General features: G+C 47.1%; 2 protein-coding genes and 2 long non-coding RNA genes across 7 annotated transcripts in view; 1 reads left to right on the top strand and 3 right to left on the bottom strand.

Annotated features, from left to right (window-relative positions):
* Positions 1-844: 844 nt before the first annotated feature.
* P2RX4 (purinergic receptor P2X 4) lies at positions 845-7,975 on the bottom strand. Of its 2 annotated transcripts, XM_027878579.1 has the most exons (12): positions 7,796-7,975; positions 7,203-7,350; positions 5,584-5,655; positions 5,414-5,489; positions 4,840-4,936; positions 4,591-4,671; positions 4,343-4,484; positions 3,930-4,066; positions 2,565-2,658; positions 2,415-2,480; positions 2,229-2,324; positions 845-1,539 (listed from the first exon to the last, which is right to left on the bottom strand). In XM_027878579.1, the coding sequence occupies exons 1-12, from the start codon at positions 7,924-7,926 to the stop codon at positions 1,507-1,509; spliced, it is 1,173 nt and encodes a 390-aa protein (XP_027734380.1). In that variant the 5' UTR covers positions 7,927-7,975; the 3' UTR covers positions 845-1,506. The 2 variants fall into 2 exon arrangements, with proteins under 2 accessions (XP_027734380.1, XP_027734379.1); XM_027878578.1 differs by lacking the exon at positions 845-1,539 and having other exon boundaries at positions 1,565-2,324.
* Positions 7,976-10,424: 2,449 nt separating this feature from the next.
* LOC114054973 lies at positions 10,425-14,551 on the bottom strand. The gene is made up of 3 exons (XR_003570634.1): positions 14,433-14,551; positions 13,279-13,402; positions 10,425-10,672 (listed from the first exon to the last, which is right to left on the bottom strand). It is a non-coding gene; the product is annotated as an uncharacterized LOC114054973 (long non-coding RNA).
* A 2,704-nt stretch (positions 14,552-17,255) lies between these two features.
* On the bottom strand, positions 17,256-20,103 carry LOC114054972. The gene is made up of 2 exons (XR_003570633.1): positions 19,877-20,103; positions 17,256-17,615 (listed from the first exon to the last, which is right to left on the bottom strand). It is a non-coding gene; the product is annotated as an uncharacterized LOC114054972 (long non-coding RNA).
* Positions 20,104-20,579: 476 nt separating this feature from the next.
* The window catches only part of IFT81 (intraflagellar transport 81), a 43,648-nt gene continuing 40,072 nt past the window's right edge, over positions 20,580-24,155 (top strand). For all 3 annotated transcript variants that reach the window (XM_027878564.1, XM_027878566.1, XM_027878565.1), the window contains exons 1-3: positions 20,580-20,772; positions 21,569-21,672; positions 22,863-23,043. In XM_027878564.1, the coding sequence (XP_027734365.1) occupies positions 20,629-20,772; positions 21,569-21,672; positions 22,863-23,043 (429 nt within the window). In that variant the 5' untranslated portion in view covers positions 20,580-20,628. The remainder of the gene's footprint in view (positions 20,773-21,568; positions 21,673-22,862; positions 23,044-24,155) is intronic.

The following is a 24,155-nucleotide window of genomic DNA, read 5'->3' as shown; positions in this document are numbered from 1 at the left end:
TGTTTGACTGGTCTTTATCAAGCTGTGAGAGTTTGGTTGTTGGAAGAAGAATCCGAAAACACTTTCCTATGTTAGTGATGTCTGGTGCTCTACCATAAGTGGGGATCTTGGGGATCTAGGATGAGTCCACAGTGGCTCAAGCCACTGCATAATCCTAACTGAGCATTCACAGGCACAGACTGGAGCGCTGACTCTTGGAAAGGCACTGTTTGAGCTGGGACACACCTTAGTGCTCAGCAGCAGCAGGCAAATAAAGAAAACAAGATGGGAACACTGTGGTGTACACACTGTGCTGCTGGAACACAGCAGCAAAGCCCCAGCCAGGATGATGGAGGTGTGGAATAGATTCCAGGGCTCTGTAGCACTAGAAAAGGCTCAGAGAAAGGGAAGAGCTGTGTGAGCCACTTGTGATCACTAGAGATGCTCAAGGCCATGTGAACGTAAAAGCCCAAAAAACACACTTTAATCAAATTGTGTAAACCCATTAAATGCAGCAGATACAGCACAGATACACGGTTGGTGTGGTGGCAAAAAGCTTGGGAGGTGTGCCAGGGAACGACAGGTCTGTTCTTCCAAGCAATTCATACCAGCGTGTGGAGAAGGTCCCTAAAACCCAGGCCTCTAATTTACAAGTCTTTTCCCTTGGAGAGGGTTTTAATGCAACAGACACAGAGAAGGTGTCAGGAAAACCAAGGTGGAGCAGAAGCTGTAGTTGCAGCAGCACTTCTGCTGGGAGAATCAAGGGGCAAAGCCCACAGAGCCCTGGCTTTGATAACTCTCTCCACTAACAGTTGGTGTCTGGGGAGAAATGAACAAGCAAAACCCAGCCTGCAGGACTCTAAGAGGGCTGAGACAGGGTAATATTTTATTGAAGTAAAATTTAAGGTAGTACCATAAAAATTAGACAAAACAGAAAAAAATTAATTCTGTAATCAGTAAGCCACTTTTCAGAGCACAATGGAGCCAGACACTGTCTTGTCTTGGGCTGTGGCCACCGGAGCTTGGAGACACAGTTAAATAGTAGGTGCAGGCTCAGCTAAGCTTCACAGTCCTTCAGAACAAGGAAAAATGACTTGACAACAGCAAGGAGTGCTTTCCCAAGGTTAGGCAACACCTTGGCAGGGGCCATGTTCACTGTAAGGAAGAATCCATGCCTGTTACTCTGTGCTCTCTGCACAGGGAGCTCAGGGATAGAAGGACGCTCAAAATGACAATGTCCCTGTCCCAGGCGTGGCCAGAGCAGAGGCCTGCATGTCATAAAGCACAATTCTCCTTCTGTGCTTAGTGCAATTAACCTGGAAAGATCAGCAGGCAGGGAGCAGACCCAGTTCTTCTCCCTGGGGCTTGGCTCCAGCCAGGAAAAGTAGTGAAGAGTAGCAAGGATGGTCCCTTTCTCAGTTTGGTTCCCCACTTCCTTCCAGTGAAGAGGGGGTGGTCTCATGACAGGGACAAGTAACGTTCACAGCAGCAGTTCAGAGCAGCAGTTGGTGCTGCAGCAGCAGGAGCTCAGGAGTTGGTTCCGTATGTCTCACCGACTCCCTGCAAGGATCAGAGATTACAGCTCTCTGCCAGAAAACTCTTCTTTCTCCCTCTTCCTCTCACACAAAACCCCCTGCACAGGCAAGCTACCGTTACTCAGACTTTACTCTTCCAGTGCCACAAGGATTCAGAAATCCACCCCCAGCAGCAACACCTGCTCCAAGCACAGGGCTGTTGGGCTGAGCTCCATCCACCCTCAGCACCAGTAAAGCATCTCCCTAAGTCTTTCTATTAACCAAGCAGAGCATTTGGACCCTGGAGGGAACCACAGCTGTGGCTGGTCTCAGAAAATACCAACTCACTGAGTGGGTTTGTTCACAGCCACAGGAACCCCAAAAGCCAAGAATGAAGGATTTGAGATGGGAACAGAGCCGTTCCCCACAACTCTCAGAAGGCAACTGCCAATGACTGCAACCCAAAAAGGAGGTGCAGTAGGAGCATGACAAGCTGAATATGTATTTTTCTCTCCAAGAGTGGTTGCCCAGGAAACATGACAATATTTGTTTCTAGTGCACTTCCCTGCAACAGCCTTGAGGTAAAGATTAGCTTCTCTGACAAAGAGAAAGTTTCCTATAAACTGTGGTTCAAAATCCCTATTTGATGTGGACTTTCTACATCCTGTTTCAGAATCTCTCTGGAGTCAGAGGAGGAAGCAACTCTGCCTTTCCCCTGCCTCTGTTGATGCTTACCAGTTCATAATCCTCCACGTATTTGTATTTCTTTTCCCGATAGTAGTACCTCTTCTTCATGCAGTACAGAACAAAAATGTCACACAGCACTGTTGCCTAGTGGAGATTGAAAGAGTTTAGGACAGTGATCCTCACAACTGAGGCACTCATCCAGAACTGAGCCCCAGTGCAGACGGTGTCACTTACCACGCCAAACAGCGCCAGGCCAGAGCCGATGTTAATCATGGTAGGAATTACATCAAATTTTCCTGCCTAGAAGACAGTTAAAAGGTTGAATGTATTTTTCAGCATCTCGGAAAGTCCTCACTACAACAGCTCCAGGAACTGTCACCCTACCTTTCCAAACACTACGATATGAAAGCGGATGCCATACGCTTTGACAAGCGTCCGTGATTCAGTGCCATCGCTATTCTTGTAGTATTTTGCAAACCTGGGAGAAAAGATAGGTCAGAGCTTAGCTGGAAATTCTGAGGTTGCCTATGTGATCATGCAACATCCAGGTGTGTTCCACGTCCCAAGAGGATGGGCTGAACACTGGTACTCCCAGGCACAAACCCCAAGTGATGATTTCATGCAGGTAAAGCGCTTGTAGGAGAAAAGCCCAAAACAGGTGAATGTAAGACAACAGTTTTCACAAGCCAAATCAAGGAACTTGCAAAGGAAGGGGAGAAAGTTTGCTTTAGTAGGGGAGCAAAAGGGCAAATGGGAAGAAATTCAGCTACATGACAGAGGTGAGCAGGCAGCTGCAAGGGACGAGGCAGCCACGAGAGGGCAGGGCCGGGAGCAGCAGCGTGGCTGGCCCATGTCCCGCACAGCGCGGCCCACAGGCTGGGAAAAGGGATGAGAACAAATAAATGAGATCAGACTTACTCTGCCACGTGGTTGACTAAGCCATGAGGAAGCAGAGAAGAGGGTGGAAGAGAAGAGAAAGGATTGGTCTGGAATTAGCAAGAGCACTACAGATCTGGCTGCAATATCCTCCAGCCTGTCTCTCCTGACACCCCAACACCTGCAGGCCTGGCACCTCTCAAACACACCTTCTGCTGTCTGCATGGCACCAGCTCCTCAGTGAACTCATCCACGGTCCACCAAAAGATCCCCTGAGCTAAGTGAGATTTTGTGATTCTAGAAACAAGTTGTGTTGCCTCACAAGCAGGAATCCTGCAAGGACCTTGGCAAGGTGGGCTACCCATACTGTTACAGTCTGAGTCTGGATGCAACAGCCACCTGGCTCTGCACTGGTGTTTTACTGGAGGTGCTGGACTGTAATGGCCAGAATGTGTATGTGGTGCTGTATGCCATTCAATTACAAGAGCCACTTTTAGAGGTTAGTTTTTCCCTCAAGCACAGTGAAGGAGATGACCTGGTCTCCCACCCCCACCTCTCAGACCCTTCAAATTCTGCCCTATCAGCACACCTTGAAACAGTCACTCCTCCCATTGCCATGCCATGGCCCAAACAGCCACCCAAAAGCTGATGGAAACACGACTCAAGACACTCTGACGCAATCAGTGGAGCTTCACTGACCTCTCCCCTCTGCTGTAGTTTGCACACAGTGAGGATCCCACCCACTCTGTCTTACAGCATCAGCACAGCTCTCCAAGTTTTCTTCTGGTGCTCTCCAAGCACCACGGAAATCCCCAGACTACCCACAGCTGCCAGTGGCAGACTGAGCTAGAGGCGCCCTGACAGCCACCTTACCTGAAGTTGTAGCCAGGTGAGACGGTGTGGGCAGTGTCCTTGCTGTCGAGGCGCCGGAAGGAGTATTTTGGCACACAGTGGGAAGCATCTCTGTCAAGGTTGCAGTCCCAGTTGATCTGCAGTGCCATGACTCCACCCTGCCAAGTTGAGAAGGTCTCTGCCAGAAGGCTCTGCTGACCAGGACTCCCATTTACTGGCTCTTGTCCCAGCCCCAGTTAAACACTCTTTCCCCCTGCCACAGAAGGGTCTGGCACACAACCCCACCCAAACCAGCCAAGGCCAATGATTTGTATTAGAATTGACTCCAGTCCCCCTGGCCAGAGCAGCTCTCCGTCCTGCAGCTACTCTGCATTCTGCCACCTACCACTCCACTTCTACACAACTGAAGCCCAAGAGAAGGGTCTGTCAAATACCTCCACAGCCATTTCCTGGAAGTTCTGCCCTGCAGCTTCAACTATTTGCCTTAAACGAAAGATGGGGCAGAAGGGGTCTGTGTGGGCATCATAGATGCAGTTCTTGAGGTAGGTGGAGTTGATAGAGGGGAGGATGTTTCGCCTACAGGGGAACAGAGAGAGAAGAGCTGTTGCATCTTCTTCCACCCATCCAGCTCCCCTTTACAGTCCACAAGATCAGAAAACACGATGCTCCCCCCACTATTTACTTGCTGAAGTTGAACTTGCGGTACCAAATGTTGTTCTTCACCAGAAGGGTGAAGTTCTCAGCTGCTCCTAGGAACGCTGGCCTACAAAACAAGAGGAAGGGTAAATAAGTACAACATATTTTCACAGACAGGTCCCTTGCTGATCATCTCTTCAGTTTTTCCCAGCAGCACCTCAAGGGAGAAGCATCAGCTGCACACCATCAGCCTCATCCCAGGAGGGCCATCACAGAGCAGGGAGACAGCACTCACTTGGGTATGTGATTGTCATCCTCCACGGGGCACCATGCAAAGACTTCACAGGTCATAACGCTGCTGTTGTATGAAACACACTCCCCAGTCTGGATGCCTGGAAAGAGACGTGCATGGAGGTACTCCTAAGCAAAACCAGAGGCAGTGTTTGTCCCACGACAATCTCCTTCCTCCACATGGTGAAAACATTTTTCTCAGAGGCAAAGTGCCACTACCAAGACCTCCATTATCTTCCAGTGCACTTTGCAGTGCAACTTCAGAGAAAGCAGCATCAGGTCCTTTTCCTGAGCCAAATTGTCATCTATGTGAAATACTGCTTGAGGGACTCAAGGCCTTGAAAAAGCCCCTACACTGTTTGCTAACCCACAAAGCCCACATCTACCCAGCACCCACCCAACACAGTCCATCTGCTCTCCCCAAGCAGAAAAATCTGAGCTTCCCTTTCAGTTCTCCTATCTGTGAGCTAAGGAGAACAAGGAGACTGAAGGGAAATGCTGCTTCCTTCACAGCAGGGAAGGCATAGCCCAAAGGTATCACAGGACAGACTCAGAGACCTTTGCAGCAGGTTTCTTACCATTGCTGTGGGTGCTGACGTATCCTAATTTACAGCTGTTGTTCTTCACCTGGCACTCCGTTTTATCATCTGGCAGCTGGAGAGGAACAGCAATTTCACTAAGCTCTGTGAACCCTCTCCCCCACACTCCCACCCACACAAGGTAGGATTAAAGCAGATCCTGCACCTACCTCTGGGCAGCGGCCTTGGCTCTGGTTCAGCGTCAGTATCACATTGGTCATGACAAAAACAGTGTTCTCACCCTGAACAAGCAAAACAAGAGGGCAACTTAAGAGTGACAGTCTGCAAAAAGCATCCAGAGCACCACACCAAATACCTTTGCTGACAGAGCCCAGGTGGCTCCGCAGAGGGGACCTGCCTTGGACAGTGCTGGCGCAGCACTAAAGGAGTAGATTCTCACATGGATTGTTTGATGCTGCTGTGTTTAGCCAGAGGAAGGACTGTGGGACTAGAAACTCTTTCTGTCCTCCCACTCAGACCAAATTTTTTCATTCCCATTATGAAAACAGATCACACAGCTCCTCAGGGGAGTTGCAAGGCAGGAGCAGAAATAGAGCTCCAGCTGCAAGTCCAAGGACAACTCCCACTCTTTCTTTTTGCAATATATCAATTAGAAATTTTGACCAGTCCTGGTTTATTTCTTCAGGGAGCACCATTTTTGTTACTTTACTTTCATTACTTTCAGGTCTGTACAATCTGTTGTCTGCTTCTGCTCCACTGATATGCAAATACCAACATTCAGCCAAAATCTGGCTAAATCTGTCTTTTTTGCTGCATCACATGTCATGCAGACAGAGGGACCCACAACCAGCAGCTTGCCTGTGCCTGCCCATCCCAAAGGCCACCACATATATGGCCCACAGAGTGCAGATTTCCACAGACACAGTCAATCAGTAACTACGGCAGGGCTTCCTGTTCAGTTCCGGATCAAGTGTCTCGCAGGCTGTTCCTGGTGTTTCTGCCAACAAGCTAACTTGGGTCTCTTTGCTTTAGAGCAGTAAGATATGTGGTTATTGCTGAGCAGTAAGAACATGTGGTTATTATTGTTGAGCAGTAAGAACATGTGGCTATTATTGCAGCTTTTTCCTGAAGCCTGCAAAGTTCTTCATCCTCTGCACTGCTGATTCCAGCTCTGGGACCACCAGAGTGAGTCCAGAAGAGGCCACAAAGATGCTTCAAGGGCTGGAATAACTCTGCTATGGAGACAGGCCGAGAGAATTGGGGTTGTTCAGCCTGGAGAAGAAAAGGTTCCAAGGAGACCTTAGAGCCCCTTCCAGTACTTAAAGGGGGCTTATAAAAAGGAGGGAGAGGGCATTTTACATGGGCAGGTAGTGCAAGGACAAGGGAGAACAGTTTTAAAATAAAAGAGGAGAGATTCAGAAGAAATTCTTCCCTGTGAGGGTGGTGAGGCCCTGGCACAGGTTACCCAGAGAAGCTGTGGCTGCCTCATCCCTGGAAGTGTTCAGGGCCAGGGTGGATAGGGCTTGAAGCAACCTGGGATAGTGGAAGGTGTCCCTGCCCATGGCAGGGGGTTGGAACTAGATTATCTTTAAGGTCCCTTCCAACCCAAACCATTCTGTAATTCTACACAAGCACACACACACATACACTTTTCTTTAGAGGGCTCATGGTGCAGGTGCTCAGCATGATCTGTAACAAAGCACAGCTGCTTCATTCTCTCATATCAAGGCCATGCTGGAGCTGAAGCTGCCCTGCCCTCAGTGGACTTTAGCAAAGCAGTAGCTGATTGCTATAAAACCTTCCCTCTCCGTGTGAAAGTGACTGATACCTGAGGGGGAATGACATAGTCGGCTACATCCCAGATCCTGGCTCCCAGGGTGGATGTGTTTGTCAGCGTTACTCCTTTCACCTTCGTGGTTACAGAACTGACCACATCGTCTGTTTCCTGGTAGCCCTTCTGCCACAGAAAGACCCACCTGCAAGAAACAACAGATTAAACACTATGAACAAGCATAGATGGTCGGAATTTCTCCTTTTCCCATAAGTCTCCTGAAAGGGCCAGTCTAGACAGTTTCACAGCGTTTCCCTACAAAAGGGTCACAGGACAGACAATCTCCCTTGCGGTTTTTTGGGGGTATTTTTTATTTTCAGAGTGGTCTGCAGGGTGTAGTTTGCTTTTACGCCCAGCCCCACTGGGTGAGTGACAATCACCCCCCTGGGGACGGTCCCTCTCCCGAGGGGTCCTGTCCTGTTCGCAGCCCCACAACCCCAGTGAAGTCTGCCCATTAAGCGGTGCCACCACCTCCGTGTCACCCTTGGGCGAGCTCCGGGCTCCCGGTTCCCCTCAGCCCCAGGGGCTCCCAGCGCCTCTTCCCTCCCGGCGGCCGCCCCGGGACCCCCGCACTGCCCCCGCCCGCTCACCCGATCACGTATGCGAGGATGGCGAGCTGCACCGCGCGGTTGATGAGCCCCACTTTGCGGCTGCGGATCAGCACGATGCGGGGGGTGTCGTACTCGAAGAGGAAGCTGTGGAGAGCCCCGCACGACGCCATGGCGGTGGCCGGGAAGGGCGGGAGGCCGGGAAGGGCGGGCAGGAGGGACGGAGCCCTCACGGGCCCCGCGGTGCCACAGCGCCCCGAGCCGCCCGCAGGGCGCTCCCGCAGCCCCGGGGCCGCCACCGCGATCGCTGTGGGAGGCCAGCGGCGGCAGGGGCTGCCCGGGGCTGTTTGCACAGAATCACAGAATCCGTTCGGTTGGAAAAGACCTCTGAGATCATCCAGACCAACCGGTGACCCAACACCATCGCGTCAACAATAAGTGCCACGTCCAGTCTTTCCCTAAACACCTCCAGGGACGGCGACTCCACCACCTCACTGGGCAGCCCGTTCCAGCGTCTAATCACCCTTGCCGTGAAGAAATTCTTCCTGATGTCCAATCTAAACTCCCTTGGTGCAGTTTAAGACCATGTCCCTCTTGTCCTGTTGCTTGTTATTTAGAAGAACCCGACCCCCATCTGGCTACAACCTCCTGTCAGCGAGAAGGTCCTCCCTGAGCCTCCTTTTCTCCAGGCTGAGCCTCCTCAGCTACTCCTCATCAGACTTTTGCTCCCGACCCTTCCCCAGCTCCATTGCCCTTCTCTGGACTCCCTCCAGCACCTCAGTGTCCTTTCTGAACTGAGGGACCCAGAACTCAACACGGTTTTGGCAGGAACAGGGATCCCCCAACACCAACTCGTATCTTGCATCCAGCTCAGGGCAAGGCCAAGCACCTGCCCTCCAAAAGAGAGCAGAGCATATTGAAGACCATCACGCTCCCATCCACAAGGAGCAAATCCTTTATTTATCCTCTTGCAGAATCAAACTTTACTATTAAAGCAGGGATCTGCCACCTAATTCAGGCACCTTCCACCCGGTGCTGAGATACCCAACACAGTGCTTGTATTAGAAACACCACCATAACCCTCATAAGAACGAGTAAATCATTAGGAAGAGATGACAAAGTGGCAGTGGGAATTTCACAGGGTACAAAACAATTAAAGAGCTTTAGGTAACCTATATATTAGTAAAATGCTTTATTTTTTATAAAAACAGTCAAAACTGAAAGGACCAAGAAAAGTGGGGAGAGGGTAAGGAAGAACTTTTGTGCAAATGTGAAAGATCAAAATCACAGTCTTGGGTGAATATTCAGTGTAATTACTTTCAAAAAGAGAATTGGTTCACATGCTAGAACAGAAATGCATTAATGCCTATGGTAATATTTTCCCACTCTAGATATGTAAGATGCTGCAATATGAATGTTAACACAATTAATGAAGATATAAATACAGCTGGCATAATCTGCCAGCAATGTATCTTCAAATACATGTGGGAAATGGAAATGACAAACTGCTGGGCTAGCTCAGAGAGAACAAAGCTTCGTTGAAAGGAGTGCAGAACATACCTGTTACAATCCTCCTCACCTTGGTTCTACAAAAATAGAGCATGCCTAAATATAACAAAAATAGAGAATGGAAAAGGTGTTGGAGCACAGATTAATCTACCCTGAATTCGCTGCTCCTCAGCTGTACTCTGACCTTACATACCATATCACAGAGCTATTCTCATAAGTTCAGGGGGGGGAGGTGTAGGAAGCAAGGCCTGCTTGAAGATAAGAGCAAACAGTCCAACATTACAATTGCAATAAGCGTGAATGAAATGCCCAAAAATATTACAGAAAGATGGTAAAAGTACTAATCCCTGAGTTCAGGCTAAAAAGAACAATACAAAGAGAAGAGCTGGGCTTTTCAGAAAATGCTTTGTCTGTGTCACTGGAACCATCTAAAATGAGTGTGTTTAATCTGGCCAGACCATGAGACCTTCAGTGACAAGTTATGGAACTTGTTCTGTGGCCTCTTTCTAGAGCCTCTTGATCCAGGGCTGCAGAAAGCTGGGGAAGGTGGGGCAGAAAAATGCTCAGCACCACGTTTCCACCACCATTCCCTCTTCTGGGATTGCTTCATTCAGGGTCATGCTTTGAGGTGACTCTTCAGGGTGTGACCAGACAGCGCCAACTGCTGAAACCAGTGGGAGGTTGTGATGTGCTGCCCTTTTTTCCTTCAGCAAGAGCTGCTCATGACACTTCTGTGTTGGTTGGCATTTGCCATAACAGCACCACTTTTGGCAGCCTGGTGAAGAGGCCCCTTCTTTCTGGGTTGCCCCAGCTGATATTCTTCATAATCATGGTTCTTGTTGGGTTTGTGGTGCAGCAGCTGCCAGCATCACAAACTTTCACAGGGTGGCTCTGCAACAACAATTCCCAACATACATTAAAGAAAACAGCATTTGCTGCTTCATCCAACCACACAGAGAATTTTCAACAGGGATCCTCACCACTGGGGTTTTTTTGTTTGACACAGCACAATAGGGATAATGACGATAGATCAGCAGATCTGGAGGAGGATTGTCTTTCTGTGTTGCCATCACCCACCCGAGCGAAACCGAATCGACACCTCACGAGTTGCTGGAACACCGACGCACTCCTGCAGGCACACACCCACCACAGGGCAGCAGCAATTTTTAACTGACTCCAGAAAATCCATCCTCTGGTCACAGGACTTGTTACCTTGAAGTGGACAATAGGAATCTAGTTTTAGCCCCTCTGTATCTAATCTGGAAATACAGGTGGGTGGCAGAAACCCGGATTAGTTTGGGAGGACAAACACGGCATAGATCTTCCTCCTGCAGCCCTTTCAGCCTTCTGAAATGAAGGTGCTGAGCCCAGCTTGATGAAGGGAATTTGCCAGGCATCTGACCTGGCAATCTAAACTAAATTAACACACGTAGAGAGATTTAAACAAATTAATAGTCCAACTAATGTCCAATGAGTGTTTTGCTGTCTCTTTTCAAAATGGAACCCAAAGCTGTAGAAAGAAGCTCAATTAAAAGCAGATAGAAAACCCCGGCAAGGATATGTGGGGAGCTGGCAAATCAAGAGTGCCCATGCTCTGAAGGTTTTAATATCGTGTTATCCAGGACCAACTCTGAACTCCTGAGCACAACTCAGCATTTTCCATTCTTTGATCAGTAAAGAGTGACAAGAATCACAAGAGCCTGTCCTAACTTCCAGCTTCTTATTCTATCATAAACTTTCCTGATGCACAGCTCACATCGGCTTATGGATCAATAAGCAGTCACAGAGCATGGAACAAAGAAATCTTTTACATTTGACAATGAAAAGCTGGCAGTGCAGACAAAAATCATTACATTAAACTGAAAGACATCCTAAACCACACAATGGTATTAATATCCAACCTCTGATAACAACACACAGATGCCTTCTGTCTCAGAAGGACTAAAGTGCTTTATTATTCTTGACTGGTTTACTTGGGTGATCTCTAAGTCCTGTTCTCCTTAGTTTAGGTAAATAATCTGAATGGCAATTTGCTTAGCTGAAGAGACAGAAGGTCAGTTCCAAGGGTGGCAGATATTCATAGATCACTCTGTCACTGCTGTTCAAAATTTGTTCTATAGTTGGTTGCCTGTTCAAGTACTAAAAGAGGAAAGTGTTTAAGAGGATATATCTGGTTGGTGTAAAAGCCATCAGCTCAGCCCTCTGCTTGCTGCCATCTCCAGGTCCTCATTCAGATTAGAGAGATCTAAGGAAAAAAATCATTTTCCTTCTTTGGGTTCAGCCCCCATTGCTCTGCTTTGCCATCTCGATGCCAACAAACCAGCCCAAAGCAAGCTTTTAAATGGCTCCACTCTCTCCTGCACATCCCACTGCAAGCTAAGTTTGGCAGACTCCGAGTGCCTTTAATCAGAGTTCCGAGATCATGCGATCATTTGCTTCCCATTCACCACAATCTGATTTGTATGCTCTGAAGGCAGTGAGTCACTCAGAAAAACACACTGGGATGTGTTCTGCTTTCTCCTTGAAGCTTTGTGCTCAGAGTTTTCTTGATCTCCATCTACAACCTGGGTTACATGTGCTCAGTTTTTAAGTATAGGATCTTTTATGTTTGTAGCTTCCAGATCTATATGGCCCTAACTGGGATCTGGGGATCAAGAGGAATTCTTTACTCTTTGGATATTACCACCTCCAAAATTTTACCTGTAAAAATTTTAGTGTAAACTAAATACTTTCACTTCATGATTTGAATTGCACATTTGTTGTGCTATAATGATTTCACCCCAGTATAAACCAGCATAGCTGAATAGACAGTTCTGTTGTCCAGTGCATGAGAGAAAAAGTCATTCTGGGAGGCTCTGTTCCCAAGCTTTCCTTATTTCTCTTAGTTCCTGAAGGATTAATAAGGCTAAAATATTATTGAAACTTGCCATTTCTCTCTCAGGCAGACACAGGCCTGAATGCACAACCTTTTTGAGTAAAGAATGCCAGTTTACACTTTTTCTTTTTTCAGAGCATTACTACTCACTCTTCAGAGAGCACTGAGGAATGCTTGCACTTAGGTGGTGTAATTAAATTTGGGGAAGTGAACGTTGTTCTTTATTAGCATAGTGAAATCTTCAGAACTCCTCAGAGCAGCTGGCCTAAAACATCAAATTAACGAACTTCTTTGACTTAAATACATCAGTTAATGTTATGCTACTTTACTATTACCTGGAAAGCTGTCAGTGGGAGGAATATGTTGCTAAGATTAACACTGAAGTGCAGGGAGTTAGGTGGCTCAGGGGAGCAAGAAAGACATGGGTGGTTTTCTTAGTTTTAGGTATAAATCGTTCTCTCTTGCGCTTCTCTGTGTGGGCCAAGCCTAACCAGAGTCTGCACATACAGCTGAAATGGGAATTCAAGAGGCTTCTGATAGGAATCTTGCTGTAGAATAGTAGTAAGAATTTACACCATCTGGCAGCTGCTGGTTTCTGCCCCATGAATTGACAGTTTCACTGCTGTCCCCACAGACAGGTGACCATTTACACCAGATCTGCACAGGTAAGAGTGTGAGAATGAGCCACAGTCATAGGATGTTACCTGGACACCAAAGTCACTGATAAGTTTCAGTGTATAACAGTTCAGACATTAATAATGTAAGTTAGTGTTTAAAGAACTAAAAATGAATGAACCTGTAATGTGAAACTGTCCATCATTAATCCACTGGGAAGCATCTGGAATCTGATCCAAAACTCTTCTGAAAAAGGTATTGTGAACACCTGTCCTTCAGCCAGCTAATCCAATCCAAACCAGAGGAGCCTCCTTGCCAACATGGAATGGCTTTGTTCTGCTCCTGCCATAACCAAGGGGAAGGAAAAGGAGGCCTCTGGTAGAGACCTTTCAAAGGAATTTGGACAATAAAGACAATCATGGGTGTAACCAAAGCCCAACGTTTCTACCTCAGTATCTCAACCACATGGCAAAGCTTCCTGGCTCTGACCTTGGTCTCATGTATTGTTCTGGGAGAAAATAAACACCTTTGCTTTTTAGCGATTCCTCTGCTTTCTCCCTTGCCAACGGAACCTGGGAAGGAACTTTACAGATCAGAACCAAACCTCTCTTCCATTATTTTTGGTGCCTGGTAGTGACCGACTCCTGGCACTTTAGAGCAGGTTAGGAAACAAGACAGAATGTGTCAACTGGGAGATGTAATTAAAAGCAAAATTCCCTGTGTAGCATCCGCAGCGGAGCCCACGCAGTGTGACATTTCAGAATGACTGGCAGTCACTGAAACTTTATAAAAAAACCCCTAGGATTTCATTAACTCAGAAAGCTCATGCATATCTTTCCCGGATGCTGTATGAACAATTGCAGCCTTCCTGTTGTTGGACAAAGCCTTTTTCAGGTCATAACTCTGTCCACAGGAGAAGGGAATGGAAATTGCTTTAAAGTGCTGAAAAACCTCAGCAGAAGGAGCTGTAGGAGGCCTTGTGGGCTCTGGAGGGGGACCTGAAACTGGAAAAACTGCTCAGTGTCTGCAGAAAACCCAAAATTAAGGAGAAGATGAGACATATATACATAGAAACATATGTATCTTATATTTTAGATATGGTGCATACATGCTTGCATCTTTTAAAAGCAATGAATTAATAAAAGTCCTAAATGACCTAGTTTCTTACACATGTATTTCAAAGCCAGTTGAGAGGAGCTAAAATTCATTATCACTTGCTCTCTTAGAGTATAATTTCCATAATTTCAGTTGAAATCAAATATTTCATAATTATTTTTTTTTGATGCTTTGGGTGCTACAGACTAGAAATAGAACATTTTTGTGCCAGATATTGTAGGGTCATGGGCTTACAACACAAGATGAGGCCCTTCCACCCTACTCTCTGGGTCACAACAGCGTTGTTGCACGGAGTCTTTTTCTCAGAGTTTTCTTATCTCACTGTTTCAGATTGCCAGCACTGAGGTCCCCCCCATCTACCTGTAGAGGATGAAGTGACTGTTCTTGGGTCTGAGGTGGATCCCCAAACACCAGCCTGCCCCACTGGGAGGAGGGAGGAACCTCACTGTGATAAATGAACCCACAAAGAACCTCTACACCACAGAGCCCTCCCTCAGCCTTGCAGGAGAAAACCCCACGTTAGGGAACTTTTCTGATTTCAGTGCCTGATTAAGCCTCTCTTACGTCGATGCATTTTCCTTGACATTTGAATTAATGAGCCAAATGTCTCTGGTGAATTTGAGATGAGCCTGAGACACCTAAAAGTGTTTCTATGGCAGCTGCATGATGATACCAACTGGGGGCTATGACTTCACTGCAGAATCCCAGAGCAGGACAGGTTGGTACAAGTCAATTATTCAGGTATTATAACGAGTGTTTAACAGTATGGCTGTGAAGGAAAAAGCTGTTTTACATATAGGAGATCTATAAGTGCTTAGGCAAAGGGATCACGCTAAAATTTCACAACTTTGTCAAAGTAAATCCTTCCTTTGATGTAAAAAAATGCAAATATCTCATTCACTTTACTTAGTGAGGTTTTCCATGGATTCCACAGGGCCCCTCTGACCTCACTGGGTTTTAACAGTTGCATTATAATTCACACATCTTCCTGTTTGAATTCTTGTAAATAAACAAGCTCTTACTCATGAGTTTTTCACCAATTAGAGACAGTCTCAACCTGTCAGTGGATTCCTCCTCAAATGCAAGATAGGGAGCTTGACATTTCAGATTGTTGCAGCTTTCTATAGGAGGAAGCTGTAGAAAGAACTACCCAAACCATGGTCCTGCCACACCTCATCAAACCTTATTTAGCCCTTTGCCTGAGTCAACAGTGCTTGTCATTGTTTGGGCTGAGGGTGAAGTAATTTCCTTCACAGTTTTATATGAAATGTCATATCTGGGTCTGGTGATAGATTGAGAAACCCACAGTTTCTGCCCAGAACTTTAATTCAACAATGCGAGCAAATTAAACAAGGATATAAAAGGTGGACAGAAAACTGGAATTCTGAATAGGACTGACATTAAATGAAGACTTGCCTGCAGTGGGACAGTGTGTTCTGCTGTATCCCAGATCCCGCTGGTTGTGTGAGCCACTCCCTTCCTACTGGTGTGAACTGAACTGGTAACTTCATCCTCTCCCGTTAGAATCTGTAAGTGATGACTGTACAACTGGCCAGAGGGACAGATGAGCCCATAAAAATATAATGTGTCAGCTTCTTTGTATCAGTCTTGGATGAAATGCACTGCAAGATAAAAGTCAGATGAACATTTTCAGGTGTTTGAAAGAATTTCTGCAATTTGAAAGAATTAACTGCAGTAGGGCTTGATGTCATCCAAAAACCTTCACCCATTCAAACCACCACTGTGTTGCTGGGTACCTAGACTTTGACTTTTTCTGTCACCAGTGGTGGTGTCCTCTCCAGGTTGTTTTTCTCTAAAAGAGCTTAAAATACATAGTTGTTAACTTTTCAGAGTGACTATTTTTGTGCCTCATGCTGATTCCTTCAAAAACCTTGGCCTAACATTTTCACTTTCTCATGAATTGAATGTGTCAAGGAGGAAGGACAGCTCTGTTTTCAAGCTGACAGGAATGTCATCCAGCTCCTCTAACTCAAAAAAAAGCACTGTCAATTTTGAAAAACCATTGTATGCTCAGAGGGTACTTTCTACACTACACAAAAGTGATATAAAAGGTTTGCTTTGAAAAACAAGCCACAAGCGCTTGCACCACGTCAGGTTAACAACAGACTTTTCTGGAGGGTGATAAAATAGGATCTGAAGAACAGATAGAGAGCAAAACAGAAATACAAAGCAACTGCTCAATGCTCCTTTATTTATATCCTCTGTTGTAACAGCTTTTCAGCCTTTTCCTTTGGGAGAACAGTGCCTTGGGATAACGGTGTTGTTAGAAAGTGGCAGTGGGAACCCAGCTCTGAGCAGCAGTAGGTGGGTATGGAACCTTAGGAAGGCAACTTGAATTTCCTGCAGACATGATTCTTTGTGTGATTGGGATCAGTGTGCTCAATGTCCTGGCCTGCTGCCCTCCCAGGAGAATGAAACCAACTTCATGAACCTCGGCAGACTTTGTTCAACAAACACTTATCACTGAGAACAGCCCTCGCTTGGCAGCACAGAGGAAAGTTTGCCCTTTAGAGGCAATCAATTATTGCATATTCCTAAAACATCTTATTTTTCTTGGAATCTGCTGCAAGGGGTGACTTGCCACTTCATCTGACCTTGAACAGGGACTCTACAGAGCAGGCTCTAATCTCAGAAACACTGGTGTAAATCTGAGGTTAATCAGTGGAGTTATTTTGTATTTTTCACACAAGAAACAAAACCACGAGTGTTTTTTAGAGGACTCTTAGTTAACTCTGTCCAAGCAACCCCACCTTGTTAGATAACATCCTATGCCACTTTCCCACCTCAGAGTTCCCACAACCACACCTATCCTCCAGGATTGTCTAACACCAGATCAATGGTTGCTGCCATGGTACCTACCAGACACTGCCAGCCTGAAGAAACACTGGGAGTCAAGGCGAGGTGTGAGGCCACCATCTGACACTGTACACACAGGAGGAGGGGCTGCAAAGATGCAGAGCTGTCAAAGTGGGACCTGTAAATCTCAGGTTCAGAGTCTGAAAGACACAAGTTTGGGTCAGAATCCATTAGATTCAGGTTTAAAGGACCAGGGGCCTCTCTCTTGCAGCAGAAGACTCACATGAAGGCACAAAATACCCTACAAACCAGGTCTAATATTTTTCTTCCAATCCTTCAGTGTTTTAAATCACCTACAGCTGTAGTCATGACAAAACATTCAAAAGCAGAGAGGCTTTTTGGCTGTTGGTGTTGTCTTAAATGCTTCAGCTCACAGGAACAAGCTGCATTCTGCACAAAAAGGCTTCATTTTTGAGCCATCAGTGATCCCTCCTTAGGCTTTAGCTGACCACTGCACAGCTGCAAGTGGGCACCACAAACAGACCTGGGATGCATTTAGGTACCAAAATAACCACCAAGAAATTAACTTTAATATAACACAGCCAGACCTCTGTGTACATACACACAGCACAACGTTTATAATAAAAGAGACAAACAGGAGGGCTCAGATTGCATAAGCGAAGCAGAAGTGTTGCCTCCTCTTCATAAATGCTCTTGTTTTCCCATTAACATCTCCCATCTGTTTGGGGTCTGACCTCAGCAGCTCGGCCGGACGCGTTCATCTCTTTCCCACGATGTTCCCATATAAGGTGATCTCTCTGCCCCTGCAGCAGGATTTTCATTTGCTCAGGTTTCACCCCGCTCTGATTTGCTGGGCTCTGTGGTCGAGCTCTCCCTCAGCTCTGCTCTGCAGCTTCCACACAGCAGTGGCTGCAAAGGGAGGAGAAAGGCAGGAGGGAGCAACGAGGCAGGTCTGGAGAGCTCTGGGTGGTTCGTTTGCAGGCTCTGTTCTCTCTCTGCCACACGTTGCCTCTGTCAAGAGCAGCTTCCCAAAGCCTTTCCCAAGCAATAAAGACATGAACTCTGTCCAGAGAGCGGGGTGGAACTACAGGGCTGAATAGTTGTAATAGCTCTCATGTCATTAGAAAACTTTGCTTCAAAACCTGTATCACTCTCAGCACTAACTTGGGAATGGGGAAAATGACGACAGAATTAAAGAATTAATGCTGGAACACTGGCCCTCAATTCTGCAAGACTTTACACAGATGCCACATCCCCCAACTAAGATAACTTAAGACAAGTTAAGCATCAAACAAATATCTCAGCTGCTTCCTGTAATATTTACTCAAGGCTGCATTGGGAGCTTATAATCTCTTTTATGTCTGTGAAGATTCTCTTGTGATAAAGAGGTCAAGGCACTCAGTTAAGCCTTGAGTTTATTTTTTTTTAAGCAGTAATTTTGAATATTCAGACACCGCTACAGACTGTAAATATGAAGCAGAGGAGAGGCAGCCTGGGGGAGCAGATTGGCTCTTGGGGCTGCTCGTATGAGGAGCACAAAACTGTTGGAGGAAAGGACTGTGACCACCTAAAACTTAAGGGGTGACACAGGATCTGTCACACCTTCTGCAAGTTGGAAAATCCCACAAAATGGGGCTCCAATGTATGATTTTGCTCCTGCCGCAGTCACTTGAGCTTTCAAACAGGTCAACAAACTGGTTGTTGATCAGTCCACTTTTAGCTCAGCCAGCCCACTTTTAATGATCTCTGGTCATGGAGGTCTCCTTCCCCAGAGTCAAAACTCTCAGACTTATGGGTCTCCATCTCACATACTTTTTTTCTTCTTATTTTGGCATTTTCTAAAGCTTTTGTACATCCTTCCTCTTCTTTATCGGTTGCTTTTTTAACATTAGAGAGATATGAGAAGAGGGGAATAGTCCTTTCAGTGTGGGGACTGAAAGAATCTGATATAGAAGAGGCTCTCAGGGCAGCACCATCCCACTTTACCCAGCACAGACCCCTCTCCATCCTCAACGCCAGGGGCACAATCTCTCTGCCCTCTGAAGAAAGGCTGTGTAACAGTGTTTACAGAAACACTGTTTCTCCAGGATTAAGTGGTGGTGGACCCACAGGCAACACTCCCTACCAACTCAGTCTACACAGAGCAGGTTTGGCCCCAGTGCCTCCAGCAGAAATACCATTTTCATTTGCTCTCTCTGTGTCCTACATGCTCAAAATACTCACCATGTATGTAACTGATACCAGGAGAGCATGACAAAGGAAAGTAGATCTCTTCTGGGAAATTGTAGGTAAATACGATTCCTAAAGGTCAGTATATGGACTGACAGCACAAAGGAAACATGATCTAGTTTTAAAGTTCAAATCCAGGAGTCAGGAGACCTGGATTATGTTCCTGGCTCTACCACAGCTTTCACAAACAACCACAAGTCACCCGTCCATCCCCTTTGTGATTGTTTAACCAGTTAAAAGCCTGGGCACCATTGTAATGTCACTGCTCAGCCTTCCCGTGAAGAAGGGGATTACATTTGATTAAATAATTTTATGAAGCGCTTTCTGTTTCTCAGAAGGAAAAAAAGAGCTCATCCAAGATAGTCGCAGTGCTTAGAATTGCAAAGTATTACAGTTATGCTACTTACTGAGTCAAATCCTGCAGTGATTTACAACCTGTGCATTTCAACTGGCACCAATTTAAATGACTCACTGTATATTTTAATCCATCATCTGGGGACTCACATGGGATTCTGAGACTATCCAAGAACTCAATTGCAACAGCAGAGAGGCTCCAAAACCCACCTGTTTCAGGTCTAAGCACAGCTTTTGAAGGAGGGGATTTTTGAAGGATCTGCAAGAAAAATCTTGCAGATCGAGAGATTTCATGGACAAGTTTCTCTTTAATATATAGTCTGGTTTGGATTGTTTGGTGTTTTTGGAGCTGCTGTCCCTGTTTCAGGTTTATGCCCTACATATTTACGGGTACTCCGAGGCTGAAAACTGATGTCCGACCCCGAGGACACACATTTGCCATCTGCCCCAGGGTGAAGCACAGGCCCGCCGTTCCCGTTCCACACGGATCCTCTGCGCATCTTTCCATCTCAAAGGAATGAAGGAACGTTCACCTGACACCCACACCAAGCCCCTTTGCGTTGTCAGAGCCTGCCAGAAACCTTAACTGGGTAACTGCAGCAATCTGTGCATCTCCCACACGCGCCGCAACCACCACCCCCGGGAGGAGCCGCAGAGCCAAGTTTATCCTGCGGAGGGTGAAATCTCGGACCCGTTCCTGCCGCTCCTCGCACCTGTGCCGTGGCGGAGCCGCAGGGCAGCTTTGCCCGGTGCCGTGTCCGCCCCAGAGCGCCCACAGCGACCTCGGCCGCGGCCCCTGGACGGGACTGAGCGGGAAGGGCTGCTCGGGGCACACCGCGAGGGCTTCCTCGGGCTGCGGCGGCTGCGAGGACAGCGAAACACGCGAGGAGCGGGCGGGAGAGCCCGGGTGGGACCGCCGGGTGCCGGTCCGGCCCCGACACACCCACACCCGCCCCGCCCGTGACCGCACCCCGGAGACGCCCCCATAGACAGAGCGCTCCCCTCACGGCATGGCCACGCCCACGGCTCAGTCTGACCACGCCTCTCACAATCAAACCACGCCCATCCAATGTCAGATCCCTCTCACACAGAGCTTAGCCCCGCCTATCGCTGTCTGACCACGCCCCCTCAACATCAGACCCCGCCCCTCCCCCCGCCCGGCGCGCTCCCGGTTCCCGCCGCTCTGCCGTGGCATCGGAAGTGACGTCACGCCGTATCCCGGCAACCGCCCCCGCCGTGCCGGGAGGCTTCTCCGGGGCCTCCTCGCGGGGCCCGGCCCGGACTCCCGGCCCGGACCCCACCGCCCCAGCACCCGCCGTGTGCCCCCCGGGACACCGCCATGGGTGACCAAATGCAGTTCATTGTCGAGAAGCTCAATCAGGAGCCCTTCAGGAAGAACTACAACTTAATCTGGTTTGACTCCCTGGAGTCGGTGCAGCTGCTGCAGCTGCTCAATGATGTTCTGGGCGAGATTGATCCGAAGGTAAGGGGGGCGCTCAGAGCAGCCCACACCTCCTGCAGTGGGTTTGGCACCGAAATGTGCTTTTCTTTAGGTCTGGCTCAGTGTGATCCCGCGGCGTGCTTGGCTTTTCAAAATAGCTCGTATGGATCTTCCTGGGAATAAATGTGACTGGCAGGAATCCTTCCCGTCAATACATCTGAGTGTATAAAAGCGTTTGTAAAGCAGCAGATGTTCCTTGGGGCAGGCACTGGATCCCTGTCCCCAGAGACTGATCACTGGATGTTTTATCCTGTGAAATTCAGGATGCAGATGTTGGTTCGTGCGAAGAACCTTCACGCTCTTAGGGCAAGGTCAGGCTGTGCCCTGCACACACACACATGTCCACACATCTGGGGCACGAGTACCTGTGCCTTGGAGTGCCAGGATGGCAAAATTCCTTCTTGGATGTGCTCAATGTGCCTGCACAGATAATTCCTGTGAGCAGGGAGAACGGCAATTTAGCATGAATTAACCCAAACCCTCATGTTGGAGAAAATCCAGTAGAAAAGAATTGAAGTTTGGTGATAAAAGGGGTGTTCTGTGCATCTCACTATCATTTGATAAAGTAATAAAGTCAATTCTTTTAGTGTGTTGCCAGTTAATTGATACCACTTGGACAAAGAAGTATATAATAATTCTAATTAGTTATAGTTAACAATATAATAGTTAACAATTACTTATAAAAGAAGTAATTTCATAATTACAATATTTAGTAATATTATAATATAATAATTATTATTACCTATAAATCATTAACTAATTTTTACAAACTGTTTAGCATGCTGTTGACATTAGAGAGGAGCTGCCAGAACAAACAGCTAAAAGAATGCTGAGCCTCCTTGGAATTCTCAAATACAAACCTCCAGGGAGTGTGTCAGACCTGTGAGTATCCTTTTACCTGCAAACCACGTTAAAACATCGCTTGCTGCTCATGTGGTAGCGACCTTTAAATTCAGATGAGAGCTGTTCCCATGTCCCTTTGGAGGTTGGGACAGGATCCTGGGTGCAGTCTCACGTGTTGGGATGGAATCCCAGATGTGGTCTCACAGATTGGAATGGGATCCCAGGTGCAGTCCCAGAGCTGTTCCTGTGTCCCTGTGGATGCTGGACGGGATCCCAGGTGCGGTGGCACAGGTTGGGATGGGATCCCAGGTGCGGTGGCACAGGCTGGGATGGGATCCCAGGTGCGGTGGCACAGGCTGGGATGGGATCCCAGGTGCGGTGGCACACCTGGGCAGGTGCAGTGGCGGGCGCTACCGGCAGAGGGCACTGCCCGCCCGGCAGGGTCTGCCCGGCCCGGCCCGGCCGGTCCTCGCCGCGCCCGGGGCGGGAGCGACTCACCTGCGCCAGGTGACCCCCAAATCCCGAGCCCCGCCCACCCTGCCGGCATTCCCCGAGGATGCCGCAGGGAACCTGGAGTTGTCCCTCCCGGCTTTATCCTTTTAGTGGGTTGTGGGGTTTTTATCTGCCTCAAGGGAGCAGAATGGGGATTCTAAGTTGCAAACTGCTATCATAGAATCCCAGAGTGGTTTGGATTGGGAGGGATCTTAAAAACCATAAAACCATCCAGTCCAACCCTCTGCCATGGGCAGGGACACCTCCCACTCGACTAGGTTGCTCCAAGCTCCATCCAGCCTGGGCTTGAACACTCCAGGGATGGGGCAGGCACAGCTTCTCTGGGCAACCTTCTCTGAGCCTCACCACCCTCACAGGGAAGAATTTCTCCCCAGTATCCCATCTAACCTTACTCTCTGTCAGTGGGAAGAGAATTCCCCTTTGTCCTGTCACTCCAGGCCCTCGTAAATGGTCTCTCTCCATCTTTCCTGTCATCTCCTTCAGATCCTGGAAGAGACAATTAGCTCACACAATTAGCTCACCCCGGACCCTTCTCTCCTCCAGGCTGAGCAATCCCAACCCTCTCAGCCTCATCATGAGCATTTTCTCTTTTAACAGTATTAAGAACATCATTAGTCAAGTGGGGAAGGAACACCAAAACATTGCAAATTTTTTGTTCCAAGCCAGCATTCCTTACCCTGAGATTTACTGGTGCTCTCTCTGTCCTTGTCATACAGAAGTGCTTTTCGCCAGGGGTTGATCACTGGGAGCAAACCTGTCATTCATCCTCTCTTACACTGGCTTCTGCAGAGGACCAGTGAGCTCAAGAAAAGAGCTTACCTGGCCCGTTTCTTGGTGAAACTGGAAGTGCCAGCAGAGTTTCTCCAGGATGATACCGTGGCTGACATCAACAAACAGGTACCGTTCGTCACGAGCGCCAACGCATTACGTGAGTTAAAGTGCTGGTGGGAGGAGGGATGAAGGAATCAGGGAGTTAATGTTTATGTTAAGGGCGTGTTGGCATCAAGGATGAGCAAAGAATCCTAATAAGAAATAGATGTCTTGACCACTTCCCTTCCAATAACCCTGAATTTGGATATTAATAGGCAGTATTGAATTAAAAGGCTTTCAGCCCATTAAGTACTGGGTGCCAAATCACGTCCAGAGCCATGTTCCATTTATTTTTTAACATCTTTTTTCCTGTGAACTATGACATTTAAGTTTTTAACTGCAAATTACCACTTCAAAGCAGTCCAAAAAATGTTATCACCAAAAGCCAATGTCTCCTAATTGTCAATTGGTTGTATTTAGTAGTCATGATTGTCAATTGATAGTATCTGATGCCTAATATTTGTATTAGCCTTATTCCACTTTTGCTTCAACCGTTTATTTTTTGGTGAATAAGGAAAAGATTTCTTTTTTTCTGTGCTGACATTCCTACTTATTATGTTCCCACTTCTTTTGTGAGCATTGAATGTTGATTTTAGATAGTCAGACTGGGTGGGTTTGAATTGTAAAACTTCAAGTGAACCAAAGTTATGGGTTTATATCTGTATTACCTGAAGTATATATTTTTTTACTTTTTCTTTTTTTAATCCAGTTTTCTATGCCTTTTGTTTTGTAAAAAACACTGTGGGTTTTAGTGTTTGTAACAGGTAACTTGATTTATTAACTGTGCACCAGCAAAGCTGAACGGTCTGACTGAAGCTTGACCAAGCCTTTTATTTTTTTGTTACCTCTAACAATATTGGATTTATAACTCGGGATAACTCAGCAGATGTAGTAAAAAGAGAAAGGAATGCAGATGGTATGTTTTTTCAGTATGTCACGGTCTTAATATGTATAAATATCCACCTCCATAATTTCCATTACGTAAGATGTGTTCCTTTTTGGGATTACAGTAATAGAACCATCTTATTAAACTAATACCCTGCTGATTAATTCAAAACAGAAGCTGGGGTAACAGAATGCCTTGCTGCAGTTTAGCATGACAATGCAAATATTTAGATACTAATGCATTAAAGAACTTA

The sequence above is a fragment of the Empidonax traillii genome, unplaced genomic scaffold (assembly GCF_003031625.1).
Source record: "Empidonax traillii isolate 1590-97213 ecotype Southwest subspecies unplaced genomic scaffold, ASM303162v1 scaffold43:size1863611, whole genome shotgun sequence".
Classification (NCBI taxonomy): Eukaryota; Metazoa; Chordata; class Aves; order Passeriformes; family Tyrannidae; genus Empidonax; species Empidonax traillii.
Note: the sequence above shows the minus strand (reverse complement) of the source record. Positions and strands in the feature narration are given on the sequence as shown.

Coding starts and splice junctions, on each gene's coding strand:
- P2RX4 (XM_027878578.1), bottom strand. CDS start 7,926: ATGGCGTCGTGCGGGGCTCTCCACAGCTTCCTCTTCGAGTACGACACC. Junction 4,067..4,342: donor TCCAGGAAATGGCTGTGGAG/GTATTTGACAGA, acceptor TCAACTTGGCAG/GGTGGAGTCATGGCACTGCA. Junction 2,481..2,564: donor ATATCGTAGTGTTTGGAAAG/GTAGGGTGACAG, acceptor ACTGTCTTCTAG/GCAGGAAAATTTGATGTAAT.